This window comes from Panicum virgatum, chromosome 5K, assembly GCF_016808335.1.
Source record: "Panicum virgatum strain AP13 chromosome 5K, P.virgatum_v5, whole genome shotgun sequence".
NCBI lineage: Eukaryota > Viridiplantae > Streptophyta > Magnoliopsida > Poales > Poaceae > Panicum > Panicum virgatum.
The window spans coordinates 58,803,476-58,818,558 of record NC_053140.1 but is presented as its reverse complement, the minus strand read 5'-3'; the positions used below and the strand labels follow the sequence as shown (position 1 = coordinate 58,818,558).

Below are 15,083 nucleotides of genomic sequence, written 5' to 3'. Positions count from 1 at the left end.
GGCAAGGACTTGGTGCCAAAAGCCGGCAACTTTACAGTCCTCACTGGAGTGACCCTGCCTTCCTCTCTCTCTCTGCTGGGCGAGTGTGTGTCTCTGTGGCACTGCGTGTGTGAGAGAAAGAGGCACCAACCGTCCAACACACAGAGAGAAATAGGTAACTAATCTGGCCCAGTGAGAGGAAAGACGAGCATCATCACTGCACTAGGGACACTAGGAACTCGGAAAGCAAGGGGGGCGTGGACCGCGTGGTGCGCCCTGCCGCCCCTGCGCCTGCGCTCTCCTCTCAGCGGAGTGCTGGTGGTACTCATTGCCTGCCCGCTGCCCGGGCTCGGCTCATCAGTAGCGGCTGAACGCTAGCTGCCGCTTTGGGCCCTTGCTTTTCCCCCGGAGGGCTTTCTGAAAAAGGTGCGGTACGTGTGCCCCCACATTCTCCTCGGCCCGACTGCCCGAGCCTTTGGGCGGCTATGAATAGAGCAGAGCCCTCAGCTCCTCCTCCGGCCTCCTCTGCAGCTGCCCAATTCCAACACAGCCTTCTCTGACTGCGCCCCTGTTCATCTTCTTCCTCTTCTCGCGCGCTCGGCCGCCTGCTTCACAGCTTCAGCAACTGCCAGATGGAGGTGAGCCAAGCATGCATGCATCTCTCATCTCTGCTGTGTTCCGTTCTTCTCTCGTTTTACTTGCTTGAACCTGTGCAGTGTGCATGCATGTTCTGCACTTCAGATACTGAGATACATTAGCTTCACTGCTGTGAGGTGCTCATTTCCATCCTTTTGCAACGAGAAGTGACTATACATCTCGTACTAGCCAACAGAGAAAATTGTCGTGGCAGTAGGAACTAGGAAATATGCTCATCACATATAGTTGTCTACTGTAGATCTGAAATATACTATGCTCGTAGCAGTATACATGCTCTTTTTAAACAAGTACGTTAGAAGCCCTGCATTGACATGCATGCTATAATAAGGTCGCTTCAAACTCGGCTTCCTCATGTCCATTTTAATCTGCATAAACCTCCACTCTAACCAGACAGGTGCTGTACTATTCAGTTGCTTATCAGAGGAGTAATTTTTGTTGCAATTTTCGACAGGCGCAGGACGACGGCAAATGGCGCCAGATCCCGGCGTTCGGCGACTGGAACCTGTGGGACGACATGCCCGTCACCCAATACTTCCAGGCAGGACCCTTCTTCTTCACAGCGCCGGTTGACAAAGACGACGAGGACCTATTCAAGGTGCCCCAGTTCCCTGCCAAGCCCTACAGCTACAAGAAGGTCAAGCAACCGCACCATTCGGTTCTTAGCACATTTGTGTTCAGCATGAAATTTATCATCTCAGTTTGACTTCACACTTTAACTGTCAAATAGACTGATAATTCTGTGATCAATTTTGCAGTGTGTCGTGCGAGTGAAGGGCGAGAAAACCAATGCTGTGCCGGCGAGGAAGAAGGGAGCCAGGAGGCAGTATATGAACGAGCAGCAGAAGTGGAAGCCGAAGGGGGCAGTGGACGATGACCTGTACAAGATCTCCCCACAGCTTCTCTGCAAGGTGAAGAAGGCAAGTACCCTGTAATTCAAGTTTGCTGCCTGATTAGTGCGTCTTTTACGGGTACCACGTGTAGCTAAGTGGATTTACTTTTTATCCAGTTCTTGTCATGTGATTGACACAAGCCTTTGTCTAGCCTAAGCTGAACTTTTGCAAGTAGCTTTTATTAGGATAATAGTAGAACATCAACATTTATCAAAGATGTGACCTTTGCTCAAAAGCTTATTAAGCACTGCATGCAGTTGTAGCAAGCATTCTTGGAGCTTTTCTAGTTTTCTTTCCTACTAAAGCTGGGTTGTAAATTTCAGCAGGATTTTAGCTGAAAGTCGATGTATGATGATTTTATTCTCACGATCTTTTGTTTGTATTGCAGAAGAAGCTGCTGAGGAATTTACTGGGGGGTTGCCTGGGCTTGAGCTGCATCGCCTGAGAGTAGTGGCAAAGCTTAATAAGTCTATGAGGAATTTGGTTGCTTCTTTAGAGAGCTGTATAGTATCTATGCTAATATGGAATTAATGAAAACTTACTACTGCTTTGCACTCGCTTGAATGTAACATCACCTGCATTCGATCTCTCCTGATGCATGTTGCTTTAGTTTTAGTACTTCGCTAGTTCGCTTTAGTGCAAAAAAAGGCCTCCACATATTCAACCAATTAAGGGTGCATAGGGATTAAAAATCAAACTCAAATTTGAAATGCCTGGACACGTTACTTTTCTAATTCCCAAAACTTATTATAAGTACTTTTAAAAATGTACGAACTCGACCTTATCGCAAGTATACTAGGATTAAAGATCGGTATGATTTCTTCCTTATGTGATACCTTCGGCAGGGATTGTAAACTAGGCTCGTTACAAGCAAAAATCATTCCGGCTTTCTTCTGGAATGGAATTGGGGATGATCCTTGTTTCGAAAAAATACAAGCAAAAACCTTCTTTTCAACTATAAGTAAACATACAAGTCCTGGTTTAAAAGAACGTCACTTTTATTAGAACAAAGTGAATATCCTCGTGATCCATTTTTTTATCTTAATAATGTTGTACCAAGTCAGAACATTACTTCTCCCTAGGCTTTGCTACGGTACTTCAGAATAATTATAGATCGTCCATTTCATTAGATATTACCTCCACCTAGAAGGTAATAGATTAATTGTTTATTTATATACTCCTTCCGTACCAAAATAATTGTAACTATAGAGTTCAAAATTTTGTAACACAAAAAAATGTTAACTTTGACATACCAACCATAAAAGACAAGACAATTTCTGAAATTTTCTCACAAAAGACAATTAACACATCATTCATCCATCACAAAAAATAAAGGGTATTTTTGTAATTTTACATATAGCATTGGTTTGCGTATTCAGTCCTAATTGCAAGAATAGAAAAAATATGAGAAATATTTTCTTATTATTCGAACTAGATACGAATCATATTTAGAACTAACGCGACATGGTGCTTTATTATCACCTAACGTGAGGTAACTTACGTGACATGAGGTAACATTCATGTTGCTAGGCTGAGCTATATCATGGTTTCCTACGAATTGACATACCTTTCTCTAGTCTAGAAAAAATAAATTCAATGCATGATTTAATTATGGATACTGTTAGATGGATGACTTGGGTATCGTGTAGGACTCGGAGAAAGAGAAACAATCACTCTTGCTTGAGCATCACAAACATCGGATTTTTCTTTTTTTGGGACGCAAGCAATTGGATTTTTTTTAAGCAATCATAGTATCATGCATCAGAAAAAGGGTCCGCCTCCGATTAATGCGCGATCCGTCCGCGCGCTAGCGAGATTTTGCCGCAAGCGAATCTCTCGCGCATAACCTGATATCTGCGCGTTTTCCCTTTTATTATTTCTAAATTAATATATCTGGTTTTTAAAATTAATTTATCTCGCTTAGAAAATCCAATGGCTCGTATTGTTTTGAACTCTTACAACCTACTACAACTGTAGAAGGTAAATGAAGTGCCGCCATCGGCTAGGATCCGGCAGCCATCCCTCCTATTTCTCAGCTATGGAAGCTGCAAGCTCAAGGAGGTGCTCCCGCCCGTTCGCTACCCACTATGTTCCTACTCAGGGGCGGAGCCAGGATTTGATCATTGGGGGGTCCAAGTAGTGATTGGGGGGGCCAAGTAGTGATTGGGGGGGGGCAACCGTCTTGCCGCAGGGTGCCACTGAGGTAAGTTCCATCTTTGATAATGGTGCTATAATGGTGCTACGGGAGCATTAGGGGGCCAGGCCCCTGCCCGCCCCTCTTGTCTCCGCCCCTGTTCCTACTATGCTGCTGGCAACTATGGAACCACCGCCACAATGTCGTGTTCCGAAGCAAGCCTCCCAACATGCAACATCTGCTGCTTGAGTGCCGAGCTGCGGCAAAACTCTGGCGGTGCCGTCTCCCGGCATCGCAACGCGGCGACTCAAACTACTGGAGTGCTTTATTTTCTATGCAATACACTCTGCCACCATACTGTAATTCCCTCATCCTGCAGATTGATTCTGCTTGTAAGCGGCCATACGCACTAAACTTTCACCACCGGCTTGCCGGCATCAATGAAAGCTAATTCAGGTGGGGACTCTTCGTCCCCCGGTGTTTCCCTCAAAAAAAAAAAGTGCCACGACTCCTTTTACGCTTAGGTTCAACTATTTTCTTGAGAGGTTTCGGAGAGACACGATATTGTGATGTGTGGTTCTTCTATTAATGAAGAAACAACTTGAGACGATCAGATCAAAGAAGCTTCCTCCAGCTGCAATAATAAGCCATCCAAAGACCCTTCTCTTCCAGGCCTCCCCCCTGCTCTGAAATTTCCCCCGGGCGGTGATACACCCGTGGCTACTTCGGATCAAGCAGCGTGAGATCACAACAGAGTAGATCAAATTCGGTAGGGTTCGGGCCGGGCGATGAACCCTGACACCCTCGCGTAGTCTCTCTATTCTCAATTCTAAAACATGTCCCCTGCGGTCGCCGCCGTCAGGTTTAAGTCTGTGTTTAGTTACAGAAGCTGGACCCACCGGTCAGCGATACAAGAATGGAATACGTATTCTACTTGCAAAGACGTAATACAAAGGTGACGCCTTGTCTTGACTCCGTGGTAGTCATGACATTTCCCCCGGCTCAAGAAGTTGCTGCACCTGCAGCAAGCGCCTCCGGGAATCTCTCCTTCAGAACATACCAATCTTCCCACTTAGCCATTTGAGCAGGCAGTTTGGACCATTTGACGAGCGCTTGTGGCACCGCCTTGCCCCCTTTTTTGACGAGTCGGCGCTCCAGGATCGCCTCTGGTAGAAGATCTTGAATGTCCAACTCTGCAACTCTAGGAAGTACAGAAAAGACAGGTGTGTAGTTAGGCAAAAAATGGTTTCAATTGGGACACATGGAACACCGGGTGAATCTGACTATTCTCCGGCAAGTCCAGACGATATGCAGCCCGACCAATCCGTTCGGTGACTTTGTAAGGTCCAAAGTACTTGAATGACAACTTTGGATAAGGTCTGTTAACCAAGGATGACTGGGCATAAGGCTGTAATTTCAGCAGGACTAACTCCCCCACCTGATATTTTTTATCAGATCGATGTTTATCGGCCGACAGCTTCATCTTGTTTTGTGCTCTGGACAACTGTTCCTTCAGAACAACAGCTTGATTCTGTAACTCTTGCACCCTCTCATTTATCGAGCTGCCTGTCTCCAGAGGCACTTGTAAATAACCATTAGTTGGGTCATATCCATAGAGAGCATGGAAAGGAGAACAGCCTATAGAAGAATGGAACGAAGTGTTGTACCAAAATTTAGTTTGGGACAGTAGTTGCTTCCATTTCTGTGGTGTTTCATAAGTCACACACCTCAAGTACATCTCCAAGCATTGATTAGCGCGGGGTCATCGGCAGGTACCGCAGGCTGCCGGCGGACAAGCGGGCCAGGCACACGCACCTCAACTACCTCAACGCCGAGCTGGGCAAGGTCCGCAAGGAGCAGGCCAAGCAGCGGCAGGAGGGGCCCAGGAAGCTGGCGTCGCCCGGCGCGGCGTTGTTGAAGGGCATGGACCTGGAGGAGCTGCTCGGGTCCATCGACGCCGCGCTGCTGGCCACGGCGCAGAGGCGCAAGGCGCTGGGCATGCCGGACGATGGCGTCGCAGCCGGTGGCCAAGGGCCCCCGCTCGCCGGCGACGGCTTGGACGACGACATGGAGGCCTGGATCGACGAGCTCACGTGGCACGGCGCCGACCAGAATAATCCGCTCGATGCCAGCATGACGATGCAGCCTGCATCCGGCGTCCAATACATCAATGGCGGCAGCTTGGAGGACATGGGCGGCAACCAGTACCTGCAGCAGATGGGAGGCAATGGCGAGAACGACTGCCACGGTCAACGGCCATGGGACACGTACCAGCTGCACAACACCTTCTTGTGCCCTGATTACGGCTTCCAATACACTGACAGCAACTGCTCATACTCAGGCATGGCCGGCTGCCCCCAGATGCCGGCAGTGCCGAGCAATGCCATCGCCTACGACGGCTGCTGGTTCGATCAGACCATGTGGGGCGCCGACGAGTCCCCACGCGACGCCGTGGTGCCAGCAGCCGAGTACTACCACCCTTCCCTGGACATCACCTGCAACCCTGTGTACATGCCGTCGGAGCACTCCGGCATGGGCGTATCGGCCATTGGCCTGGACGGCGGCGGCTTCATGGATGCAGGTGGCCACGGGTACGGGACGCAGTGCTTGGCTGATTACTTCCAGTGGCCGGACGCCGCCCAGCAGTATGGAGACGAGCCGCTGCATTACCTCAGTGATGTGGCCGACGGCATCCTCAGTTGCAACTCCGGGACGTCTGAACTCTCTGCTCAGTGTCGCAGCAGCTCCGGGGCACTACAATTTAGTTCAGAGCAGTCCCAGTCAGATGTGCGAGATCAGGATTCAGGAGTCCAGAAATTTTGGGTGGTGTAATTCAACTGAGCAGTCCCATCTGGGGCACTACAATTTTGGGTGATGGAAGGGCAAGAGCCGCCGGGTATATCGCCGTTGCCCGGAGAGATGGAGATACGTGGGCAGTGGGCTACCTACTAACTCCCTCCGTTTTAAAATGTAGGTCATTTTGATTTTTCTAAATTTATATATTTTATTATGTATGTAGACATATTTTATATTTAGGTGCATAGTAAATACTATAAATCTAAAAAAATCAAAACAATCTATATTTTGAAACAAAAGGAGTAGGTTCTATCTGTCAACAAAAGGCCTAGGAGTTTGTAACCGAGCAGCTCAGCTCGGAGAAGATCCAGCAATTTTTGTACAAATAATAGAAGGCAGTTTAATGGCATTATTACATTGAATCAAAACATAGTCAAGTTCTGCCATCAATATCTTTCTATCCTTCCCTAAAAAAATAGCTTTCTACCTTTTTCTGTCACTAGTGGAGGTGCACCTGCCACAGAAACATATTTAAAAATAATTAAACTAATAAATGAACTCATACCACTATATAGAATTATGAAAAATTAAATAGTAGATTAACAGTGCACAAATAAATCTGAATCAATTAAATGATTAAAAATTATATAACAACTTCAAGGTTTCGTATCCAAAGATGTGTCATGTTCAATTTATGTGATATTTGACCGATCACACTCTTCAAAGCAGTCTGACATGATCCTTGGTGAGTTAGAAATTGTAAAATATAAAATAACATGAACCGAATGTAAATGTGAACAACGTAGTGATGCAACAACGATCTTTGCGTGTATATTTTCCATTGGTTATGATAGTACTGAAGGACTATTTTTTTCCATGAAAGATTTTGATGGGCCTATAACTAGTTTTAAAAAAACATAAACAATGAAACGGGCGAACCTACAAACTTATTGGGCTAAAAGGCTGCGTGCGGGCCATCAATGCTTACGCATTTAGAGCCGCCAATCCTATACATCTTTTGGAAAGTGAAAAGTTCATCCATCTTTCAATGTTGGAGATTCATGCAAACTACTCCTATTCGTCCGATCCCCAGCCGTCCCCATCCGCCTCCATCGCTGTGCATCCACCACCACCGCCATGGCTACTGTTGGGTGCCTGCTCGCCGCCGTCACTAACGGTGCCTCCTGCGTGCGCGCCGCCGCCGCTCGGGACGCCTCTCTCGCTCACAGCCGTCGCGCCGCCACCGCCAGAGAAGAAGAAGCTACCTTCATTTTCCAAAAAAAAATGTTGAATCAGGTTTTAATACAGGTTGAATCTGTTATGTCAAGATGAACATACAAAACTATTGTTTATTGATTAAAGAAAATCAAATCACCGGTCAAATAGCCGGCTGTCGCGGGTGCCCTTATATGTTCTTGACCTAGGCCTCGTTTAGTTGCCTTCAAAATTTTAAAACTTTACAAGATTCCCCATCACATCGAATATTTCAACGCATGCATGAAGTATTAAATGTAGTTAAATAAAATAATTAATTACATAGTTTGTCTATAATTTGCGAGACGAATCTTTTGAACCTAATTAACTCATGACGGGATAATAATTACCAAATACAAACGAAAATGGTACAATACTTTACACCAAAAAATTTATGCATCTAAACAGAGCCCTAGCTAGAGTGGCTCAAGCCAATAACGCAGCCACCTGTCGAGTCCCGGCCAGTCGTCGTAATGGTACAGGGCGAGGTAGGACAGCACCAACGACGCCAGCGAGAAAAGCATAACCAGAGCCGAGCACGCGACCACCCAGACGAGATTGGTCCGCGCCTCAGCGTTGTTCGCCAGGCAGATCATCAGGACCCCGAGGACTACGTTCCAGGAGCAAGGAAGTGCCTGCAACCAAGGCAATCCGCATCTTCTAACTACGATTCTTGCACCAAACCCGGACATCTGGTTGGGCCACGTCATCTAAATTTTGCTCAGGCGTTGGATCAGAAATCAATGACATCGACCTCTTCAACGTGGCCTTACTTATCTGGCAGGAAGTCTCGCGAAGAGCGCCGGCGGCACGCGCAGGCCGAGGCCGAGGCCTCCGCAAATGCTGATTCCGCAGCCGTGCCTATCCTCTGCAGCAGATCAGTGGCTTCCCCTGAGACCAGACTTGCAGGCCTCTGCGCCACGGCCGGACCAGCTGGGTTGGCCGCCGGCGTGACCCCAGCTGGAGCAGCATGGCCGCCGCCTCAGTGCCCCCTGCGCCACAAGCCCAGTGTCCCCTGCAGCATATCCGGCTATCGCTGCACCCCTGCCCTTGGACCACGGGCCGTCGCGCCACTGGCCCCTGGCCCCCTTCACCACGGCTGGCCTCCGCGCCGCCGAGGGGAGCAGAGTCGGCCAGCGCCACGCCATGCACCACGAGCGTCCGCTGCCGCGCCACCGGCCGGAGCAGGGACCGCCACCTCTCGCCTCGGCCACCGCCGGCCCACCGCCGGAGCGCCACCTTGCTACCCTCTTCGTCTTCCTCCCTTCCCTGCCTCATCAAATGGATCACGCCCAGCCGGCCACTAACTGCTCGAAGAAATGCCTCCAAGGGAAGGTGTTGGCTGGACAAAATTTTCAGGACAGCTCAATAACATAACAACGTGTGCACAAACCTAGAATATTTGCTTCCACTTATTTTTTTTCTATTGCATTTCTTTACATTTACTGTTATGCTTCAATTAAGTTATTTCTTTCTTACTCACTGCAGGCTTCCTTGCATTGTCAAACTAGCGATGCAGGTAATCTATCCACCTACATCTTCATTTATACTACTGTCCAAATTAAAAAAATAATAACAATGTGTAGTAATTAGTAAACGAGTTGCAGGGCCAAATAACTCCATTATAGAGTTGCGTCCCATGAACGCTCTGTACAATGTTGTCAGGGTGTCAAGGACTTGGGAATTTAGGGGTAAAAGTGAGAACAATCCTCTAATCCATTTTGACATGGTCCTCATTGATCAAATGGTATGACTACATACTCCTTTGGCACCAATTTTTATAGAGATAATCTTTCAAAGCATTTCTCCTACAAAACTATGTTCACATAATTTTAAATCTATGAAATTGGAATTACAGGGTTATGCGGTGTACTGTGAGGTACCTCCACAAGTGCTGGATCAGTTAAAGCAATATTTACAAGAAGGAAAGGTTCTCTATATATATGCAATGCATGTGTTGAAAGGGCTATACCTGGATTTAGAGTTGTGGATGCCCCTTACATATTAAAACTGATCATGAGAACACAGATTTTTGAAGAAAATAGCAGTGATACAACTTTTACAAAGTATGTATTTTCATTAGCCCCAATCGAAATGCTACCACAATATGCAAGAAGGACAAACCGTTTCCTAGGTAACAAAAAGAACTATTTACACACATTTATACTTGCCTCACACTTAATCTGCACATGTTCATTAAATATAGTAGGCTATCATAACTTACAGTCTTTTTGGAATGTAGATGTCATTGGAAAAATCACTCTGTCATCTCAAATGTAGCTGTAGCATGTAACACATCTGGAGATCTTTTACATCCAATTGATATCAGCTGCCATTCTAGCTCTTTGATGATGTTTAGTCGCTCTGCCTGTAATGATTACAATCCTATGATCTATGCATCAGAAGCATAGTTAAGCCTTCAGTTCATTTTTATTGAGATGTTAGCCTGTTCAAGCTTATGCGGTTGGACAACCGTGAGCAACAGGAGAGGAAGAAGCTAAAAAACTAAAGAATGATCCAAGGTAAGCCAGCCTTACATAATTCTCCTTTATCCATTATCATTTAATTTGGATTTAGATACTATCTGCTTATATTTTTTCATCTGTGTGGTATAGGACTACACAGCTAGCAGCAAGCAAACCAAACAGAAGGATATTTTGTTGTGCAGGACATGCCAATATGGATTGTGCTTCTGCTTATAATTTTGGATACAACTTTGGCTAACTGATGTTTTTGCTTTTGGGATACATCTTTAGGTCGAAAAATAAACTTTCGACAGCCCAGAACATTTGTAGCCACCACAGAATAACATCGATGATGAAATGAAAGATTAAAACATATCTATCTTTTGAGAACAAAGATTAGGTTCACTGCTTCCGCTGAGTAGTACTATTTTAGTTTGCTTAATATTAAGGTTGTAAGCAACATAGTATGATGACTTCAATGCCTCGCCTAAGACGTGCTTTATTACTTTATAACAGCAAGAGATCTCAAAATCATCTCATAGCCACACTTCAGTTTCTAATCATAATCCAATAACTCACACGCCCATCTATGCTGCAAGGAGAACATACATCAGGGCCTACGCGGCAATGCCGCGGGCATTTCTAGTCATAACGAACCCAGAAGCACCGTTGCATCTATCGCATCCAATTTTAATTGCCTCACCTGCGACAGAGTCAGGAAGTAGCGGAGGCGCTCGAGCCTGGCAACCTCGGGTCCCGGTGCGGCGGCGGGGGGTGTTGGACCGGGAGAGGCGGCGCCGCCGGTCGTCGTCGACGGCGTGGATCACGAACTGGGGCTCGTGGAGCGAGTAACGGTCCTGGTCGGAATCGGAGTCGGAGCCGGGGTCTACCGGCGGCGGCGGCGTCGCGGCCACAGCCGCCGTGCTGCCGCCGACGTGGAGCGGAACCTTTGACATCGCACGTGAGGTCGCTTCGTCAGATACGCGTACGTGCAAGCGGGCACTTTTTCTTTTATAGTTATCGGCATCGCGCACTGTTCGTTCGCGGCGCTGTGCTAGTCCTCGGTAGGGATGAAATGGATCGGGATCGGTCGAGAAAATATCCTAACTATTTTTGTTTTCAAACTTTTATTTGGAAACGGAAATATGAACGGAAAAGCTCGGTTGAGAAAACGAAATCGGTTATGCGGGATATCGGAAACGGTACAATTCGATCGGAATTATGTTGATAACGATCAGAAATCGGTACTCAAAAGCGGGAATAACGAATTATGTAACCCTTCGAATGTTTGACTCGACACAATGGTTGCAACCATACATAATATAAAGGAAAATAGTACCATAGTCCAAAGTAAATAAATTAACACCACAATAGAGTTCACATAGCAAGGGCATTAGTGCTCACAGGTTAGGCCATAAGAATATGATACAGCAATTAAAGAAAAGAATATGATATACATCAGACATGGTTCAAATTATTGTCATGCAGATCGGCACTAGAGGAATGGATATAACTACGAATGTTACCTTTTATACATATTAAATTATCATAACATATATTTCCTTTGTTATAGCAGTATAATACTTACGACGCGCCCTTGGGGGATGACGACCCGGCCCTTGCCCATTTATCACCACACCCGGGTTCCGATGTAGCGCATCGCTAAGAGGGTTACGCCCAACGAGTTTCTTGTGGGTTTCAAATCCATTAGAGTGGCTATTTTTTATGCTGATTTGCCAAAATCTAACGCAACCCTCCTATTTTACCCGGGCTTGGGATCGGCTATGCTTAATTTATTTTTTTCGGATTTCATCTCTAGCCTACCTCAACTTGCTTGGAAAAAAGACTATGTTGTTGTATAGCATTATAATACTCATGCATAGACCCTGAACCATACCACGAGCTCCAGCTATTTGGCCATAGCTTTTGAGTACTACCTTGTGTGGCTAGCAGACCGTGGCCACTAATCTCAAAAAAGAAAAAAAAAAACAGGCCGTGGCCACTGGCCCAACTGCATGCAGGTTCAGCCTGGGCAGCAAGGCTGGCAGTGCAGCGCACGGCGCTAGCAGCAGAAGCGCACCACGATTAGTCCCGCCTTGGCCAGGGAGCAATACAGGACGCGCTTGCGAGCTAATTAATAAATTAGACTGAGGGCCAGCGTCAGTACTGAACCTATGAGTAAACGGGAAGAATCCGGGAATTCCCGAGTAAAAAACGGGAACCGAAAATTCAGTCGGAAAAAGGCTTCACCCGATTTTGTTTCCGGATTTTTCCTGAATTCCGAATTTTCCTGTAAAAATGGTATTCGATCGGTATATGCTAGGTTTAGTGAACATAAAACCGACCACACAGATGGAGCAAACGCTCTGTAGCCCCATAGATCACAATTTGTAGCAAACGCTTTTGCTAAGAATGTAAAATTGGCCGATGTACAAAGCAAGACTCTGCAAATGAAACTCATATACAATCATCACCTCCGGAGCTGGTCGAATCACTTTGATTGCCATCACTGTCACTGTTCCCCCACTTCTGCACTACCGTTCCCACTGCTGCTGCTCTTGCTAAACCTAGATTATCTGCTCCTCATTCCATCTTCTGCATTCACTTGGCCTCGAAGCACCTCACCAGCTTCATGCATGTAGGTTCTACTCTTGGTCATTTGGATCAGCTGAAAAGGAAAAAAGTTTTGAAATAACAGGGATGTGTAGTGCTCGTTATCGTATCTTGGAAATGCAACAAGCAATGGCTATGAGAGCAAATGAGCATACATGATAAATATTGTCTGACAAAACTAGTACATTTACTATGCTTGTAGAAAGAAATATAAAATCTCCAATAAAACCTTATCTATTATTACTCCTATGAAACTGTAGTACCCTTTCATGTCTGATTGTTTCCGGATATTGAAATTCCCCTCATTTAGAGGGTCGCAGACAAGCAATGGCAATTAACTTTTGGAAACCTAGGAAAATTCCCCTCCCTTAATGGAGGTGTCCAACTTCTTTCCTGGGAAAATCTATGCCCATGCCCAGAGGATGAGGATGTACCGACTAGCGATGCTTAATAGGAATGTATGATTTAGAGGACCCTTGCACACAAATGTCTTCTTCATCAAGCATGAAGCTCAAAAAGAAAAATTACCACCAAACAAGAAACAGAAAAAACATATGAAAGCCTTAAGGCAATGCAAAAGCCCTGGTTAATGGTCGTGTACGTATCACAAAAACTTTTGCATAAATAAGAGTACCTTACAATCATTTCGGTGCAGTTGTGGTTTCAAGAGATTTCTAGGCTGAATCCCAACTCCACTTCTGGCAAAGTTCCAACTTCAGCTTTCTCCAGCAGTCCAGTTCCTAAAGCTTCAAACTGGGACATACATACCGCTGAGACTAAATAAGACCAAACACGGATGTCTGGTGTTTCTCCATGGTCGATCATCTCCTCTAGCCATAGCAATGCATCATATGTTCTGCCAGCAGAACATAAACCTTCAATGACACTGTTGAATGCACTTCTGTCGGGACGATGATGCCCCTTCACCATCCTCTCCATTAACTTTGATGCATCAATGAACTTGCTTTCTGAGCACAACCCATACACCAAGATAGAGAACGTGTCCTTTTGAGCAACACAACCAAGCTGCCTATCCATCTTCTTGAGTAATTCTAGTGCCCTCAATGATTGCTTTGTGTCACAAAGACCCTTCATTAGCAAGTTATAAGTTGTCACAGTTGGAACAAGGTCATTCTTGGGCAACTCCTCCTCCATCACCTTCACAGCGTCATCCACATTCCCGTCCCTGCATAAAGCAGTGATCTTTGCCTCATACATGCACATTGTTGGCTTGAAACCCTTCTTGGCCATGTCCTCAAACAATTTTTCCACCTGACCAAATCGACCCTCGTCGTAGAGGTCAAGAATAATGGACTCAAAGCTCACAACAGTACGGCCACCTCGCACAGCCAACGCCTTGTCAATAGCTTCCTGGGCATCGTCGAGGTTAAGCACAGCAAGCATTGGCACACGAAGAGACCGGCGACTACCTGGTGATCTCAGGCCCTTCCTGAGCACCTTATCCAGAACAGTCTCAGCCTGTTCACCTCGGCCAGCCGCACAGAGGGCAAACAGCAATGCCCGGTACACCACAATGTCTGCATCGCAGCCCTTCTGCGATACGCGCCACAGCATGGAGTAGAGGACATGCGTGGCCTCGTCGAGCATGCCAGCGTCACAGAGTGCAGGCACGATCGCGCGGTACGCGTCCCTATCCGGCGTAAGGCATAGGTTTGGCATTTCGTCGAGCACCTGCAGCGCCAGCTCAGGACGCTGCACGCGGCAGAGGCCGGATATGAGAAGAGTAAGGTCTCCGGATACTACCGAGACTTCCGGGCGCCCGGCGAACTCAGCGAAGAGGCGGGCGGCCTCGGGGAGGAGACTCTCGGAGACGAGGCGGCGGAGAAGGGCGGAGAAGGAGAGGGACCAGGACGGGGACGGGGAGGAGGGGAGCGAGGAGCGGAAGATGGAGACGGCGGCCGCTGGGGAGAGGTTGGGGATCGAAGCGGCGAGGAGGGAGTCGGCGGAGGGGGAGGGTGGGAGGATCCGGCGGAGGAGGGACGGGAGTGCGGGGGAACCGGCGGCCGCGGCGAGGAGGGAGGAGCGGACGTCGTCGTTGTGGCGGTAGGAGGAGGGCGGGTAGCGGCGAGGCGAGTCCGAGTACAGGTGGACGGCTTCGAGGGGGTTCTTCTGCCGGCGAATGGCCCCGGCGAGCTGTGCCGGGGCCAGCACCCGCGGCCACCGCACCGGCGTGCCGCCCATAGCCGTTGCTGCTGTAGCCTCAGTTAGTCAGGCTCAGCCTGTGTGGCGTCGTCGAGGCGATCACGCGATGGACCGACCGGTCCGGTCCGGTCC

At 47.3% G+C, this 15,083-nt stretch overlaps 2 protein-coding genes and 1 long non-coding RNA gene across 12 annotated transcripts; 2 read left to right on the top strand and 1 right to left on the bottom strand.

Annotated features, from left to right (window-relative positions):
* The first annotated feature begins 453 nt into the window (after nucleotides 1-453).
* Nucleotides 454-2,114, top strand: LOC120709031. Of its 3 annotated transcripts, none has more exons than XM_039994533.1 (4): nucleotides 454-617; nucleotides 1,088-1,270; nucleotides 1,392-1,553; nucleotides 1,915-2,114. In XM_039994533.1, the coding sequence occupies exons 1-4, from the start codon at nucleotides 612-614 to the stop codon at nucleotides 1,969-1,971; spliced, it is 408 nt and encodes a 135-aa protein (XP_039850467.1). In that variant the 5' UTR covers nucleotides 454-611; the 3' UTR covers nucleotides 1,972-2,114. The 3 variants fall into 3 exon arrangements, with proteins under 3 accessions (XP_039850467.1, XP_039850469.1, XP_039850468.1); XM_039994535.1 differs by having other exon boundaries at nucleotides 1,392-1,544; nucleotides 1,915-2,106; XM_039994534.1 differs by having other exon boundaries at nucleotides 1,918-2,106.
* Nucleotides 2,115-8,358: 6,244 nt separating this feature from the next.
* On the top strand, nucleotides 8,359-10,585 carry LOC120709030. Of its 7 annotated transcripts, XR_005689563.1 has the most exons (4): nucleotides 8,380-9,091; nucleotides 9,199-9,229; nucleotides 9,304-10,232; nucleotides 10,326-10,585. It is a non-coding gene; the product is annotated as an uncharacterized LOC120709030 (long non-coding RNA). The 7 variants fall into 7 exon arrangements; XR_005689561.1 differs by having other exon boundaries at nucleotides 8,379-9,045; nucleotides 9,199-10,232; XR_005689559.1 differs by having other exon boundaries at nucleotides 8,379-9,091; nucleotides 9,199-10,232.
* Nucleotides 10,586-12,479: 1,894 nt separating this feature from the next.
* LOC120709026 (pentatricopeptide repeat-containing protein At1g05600-like) lies at nucleotides 12,480-15,046 on the bottom strand. 2 transcript variants are annotated; one of them, XM_039994529.1, is made up of 2 exons: nucleotides 13,428-15,046; nucleotides 12,480-12,843 (listed from the first exon to the last, which is right to left on the bottom strand). In XM_039994529.1, exon 1 carries the CDS (start codon nucleotides 14,988-14,990, stop codon nucleotides 13,452-13,454), a length of 1,539 nt encoding a protein of 512 aa, XP_039850463.1. In that variant the 5' UTR covers nucleotides 14,991-15,046; the 3' UTR covers nucleotides 12,480-12,843; nucleotides 13,428-13,451. The 2 variants fall into 2 exon arrangements, with proteins under 2 accessions (XP_039850463.1, XP_039850462.1); XM_039994528.1 differs by having other exon boundaries at nucleotides 13,423-15,043.
* Nucleotides 15,047-15,083: the final 37 nt, after the last annotated feature.

Coding starts and splice junctions, on each gene's coding strand:
- LOC120709031 (XM_039994533.1), top strand. Junction 1,271..1,391: donor AGCCCTACAGCTACAAGAAG/GTCAAGCAACCG, acceptor TCAATTTTGCAG/TGTGTCGTGCGAGTGAAGGG. Junction 1,554..1,914: donor TTCTCTGCAAGGTGAAGAAG/GCAAGTACCCTG, acceptor TTTGTATTGCAG/AAGAAGCTGCTGAGGAATTT.
- LOC120709026 (XM_039994529.1), bottom strand. CDS start 14,990: ATGGGCGGCACGCCGGTGCGGTGGCCGCGGGTGCTGGCCCCGGCACAG.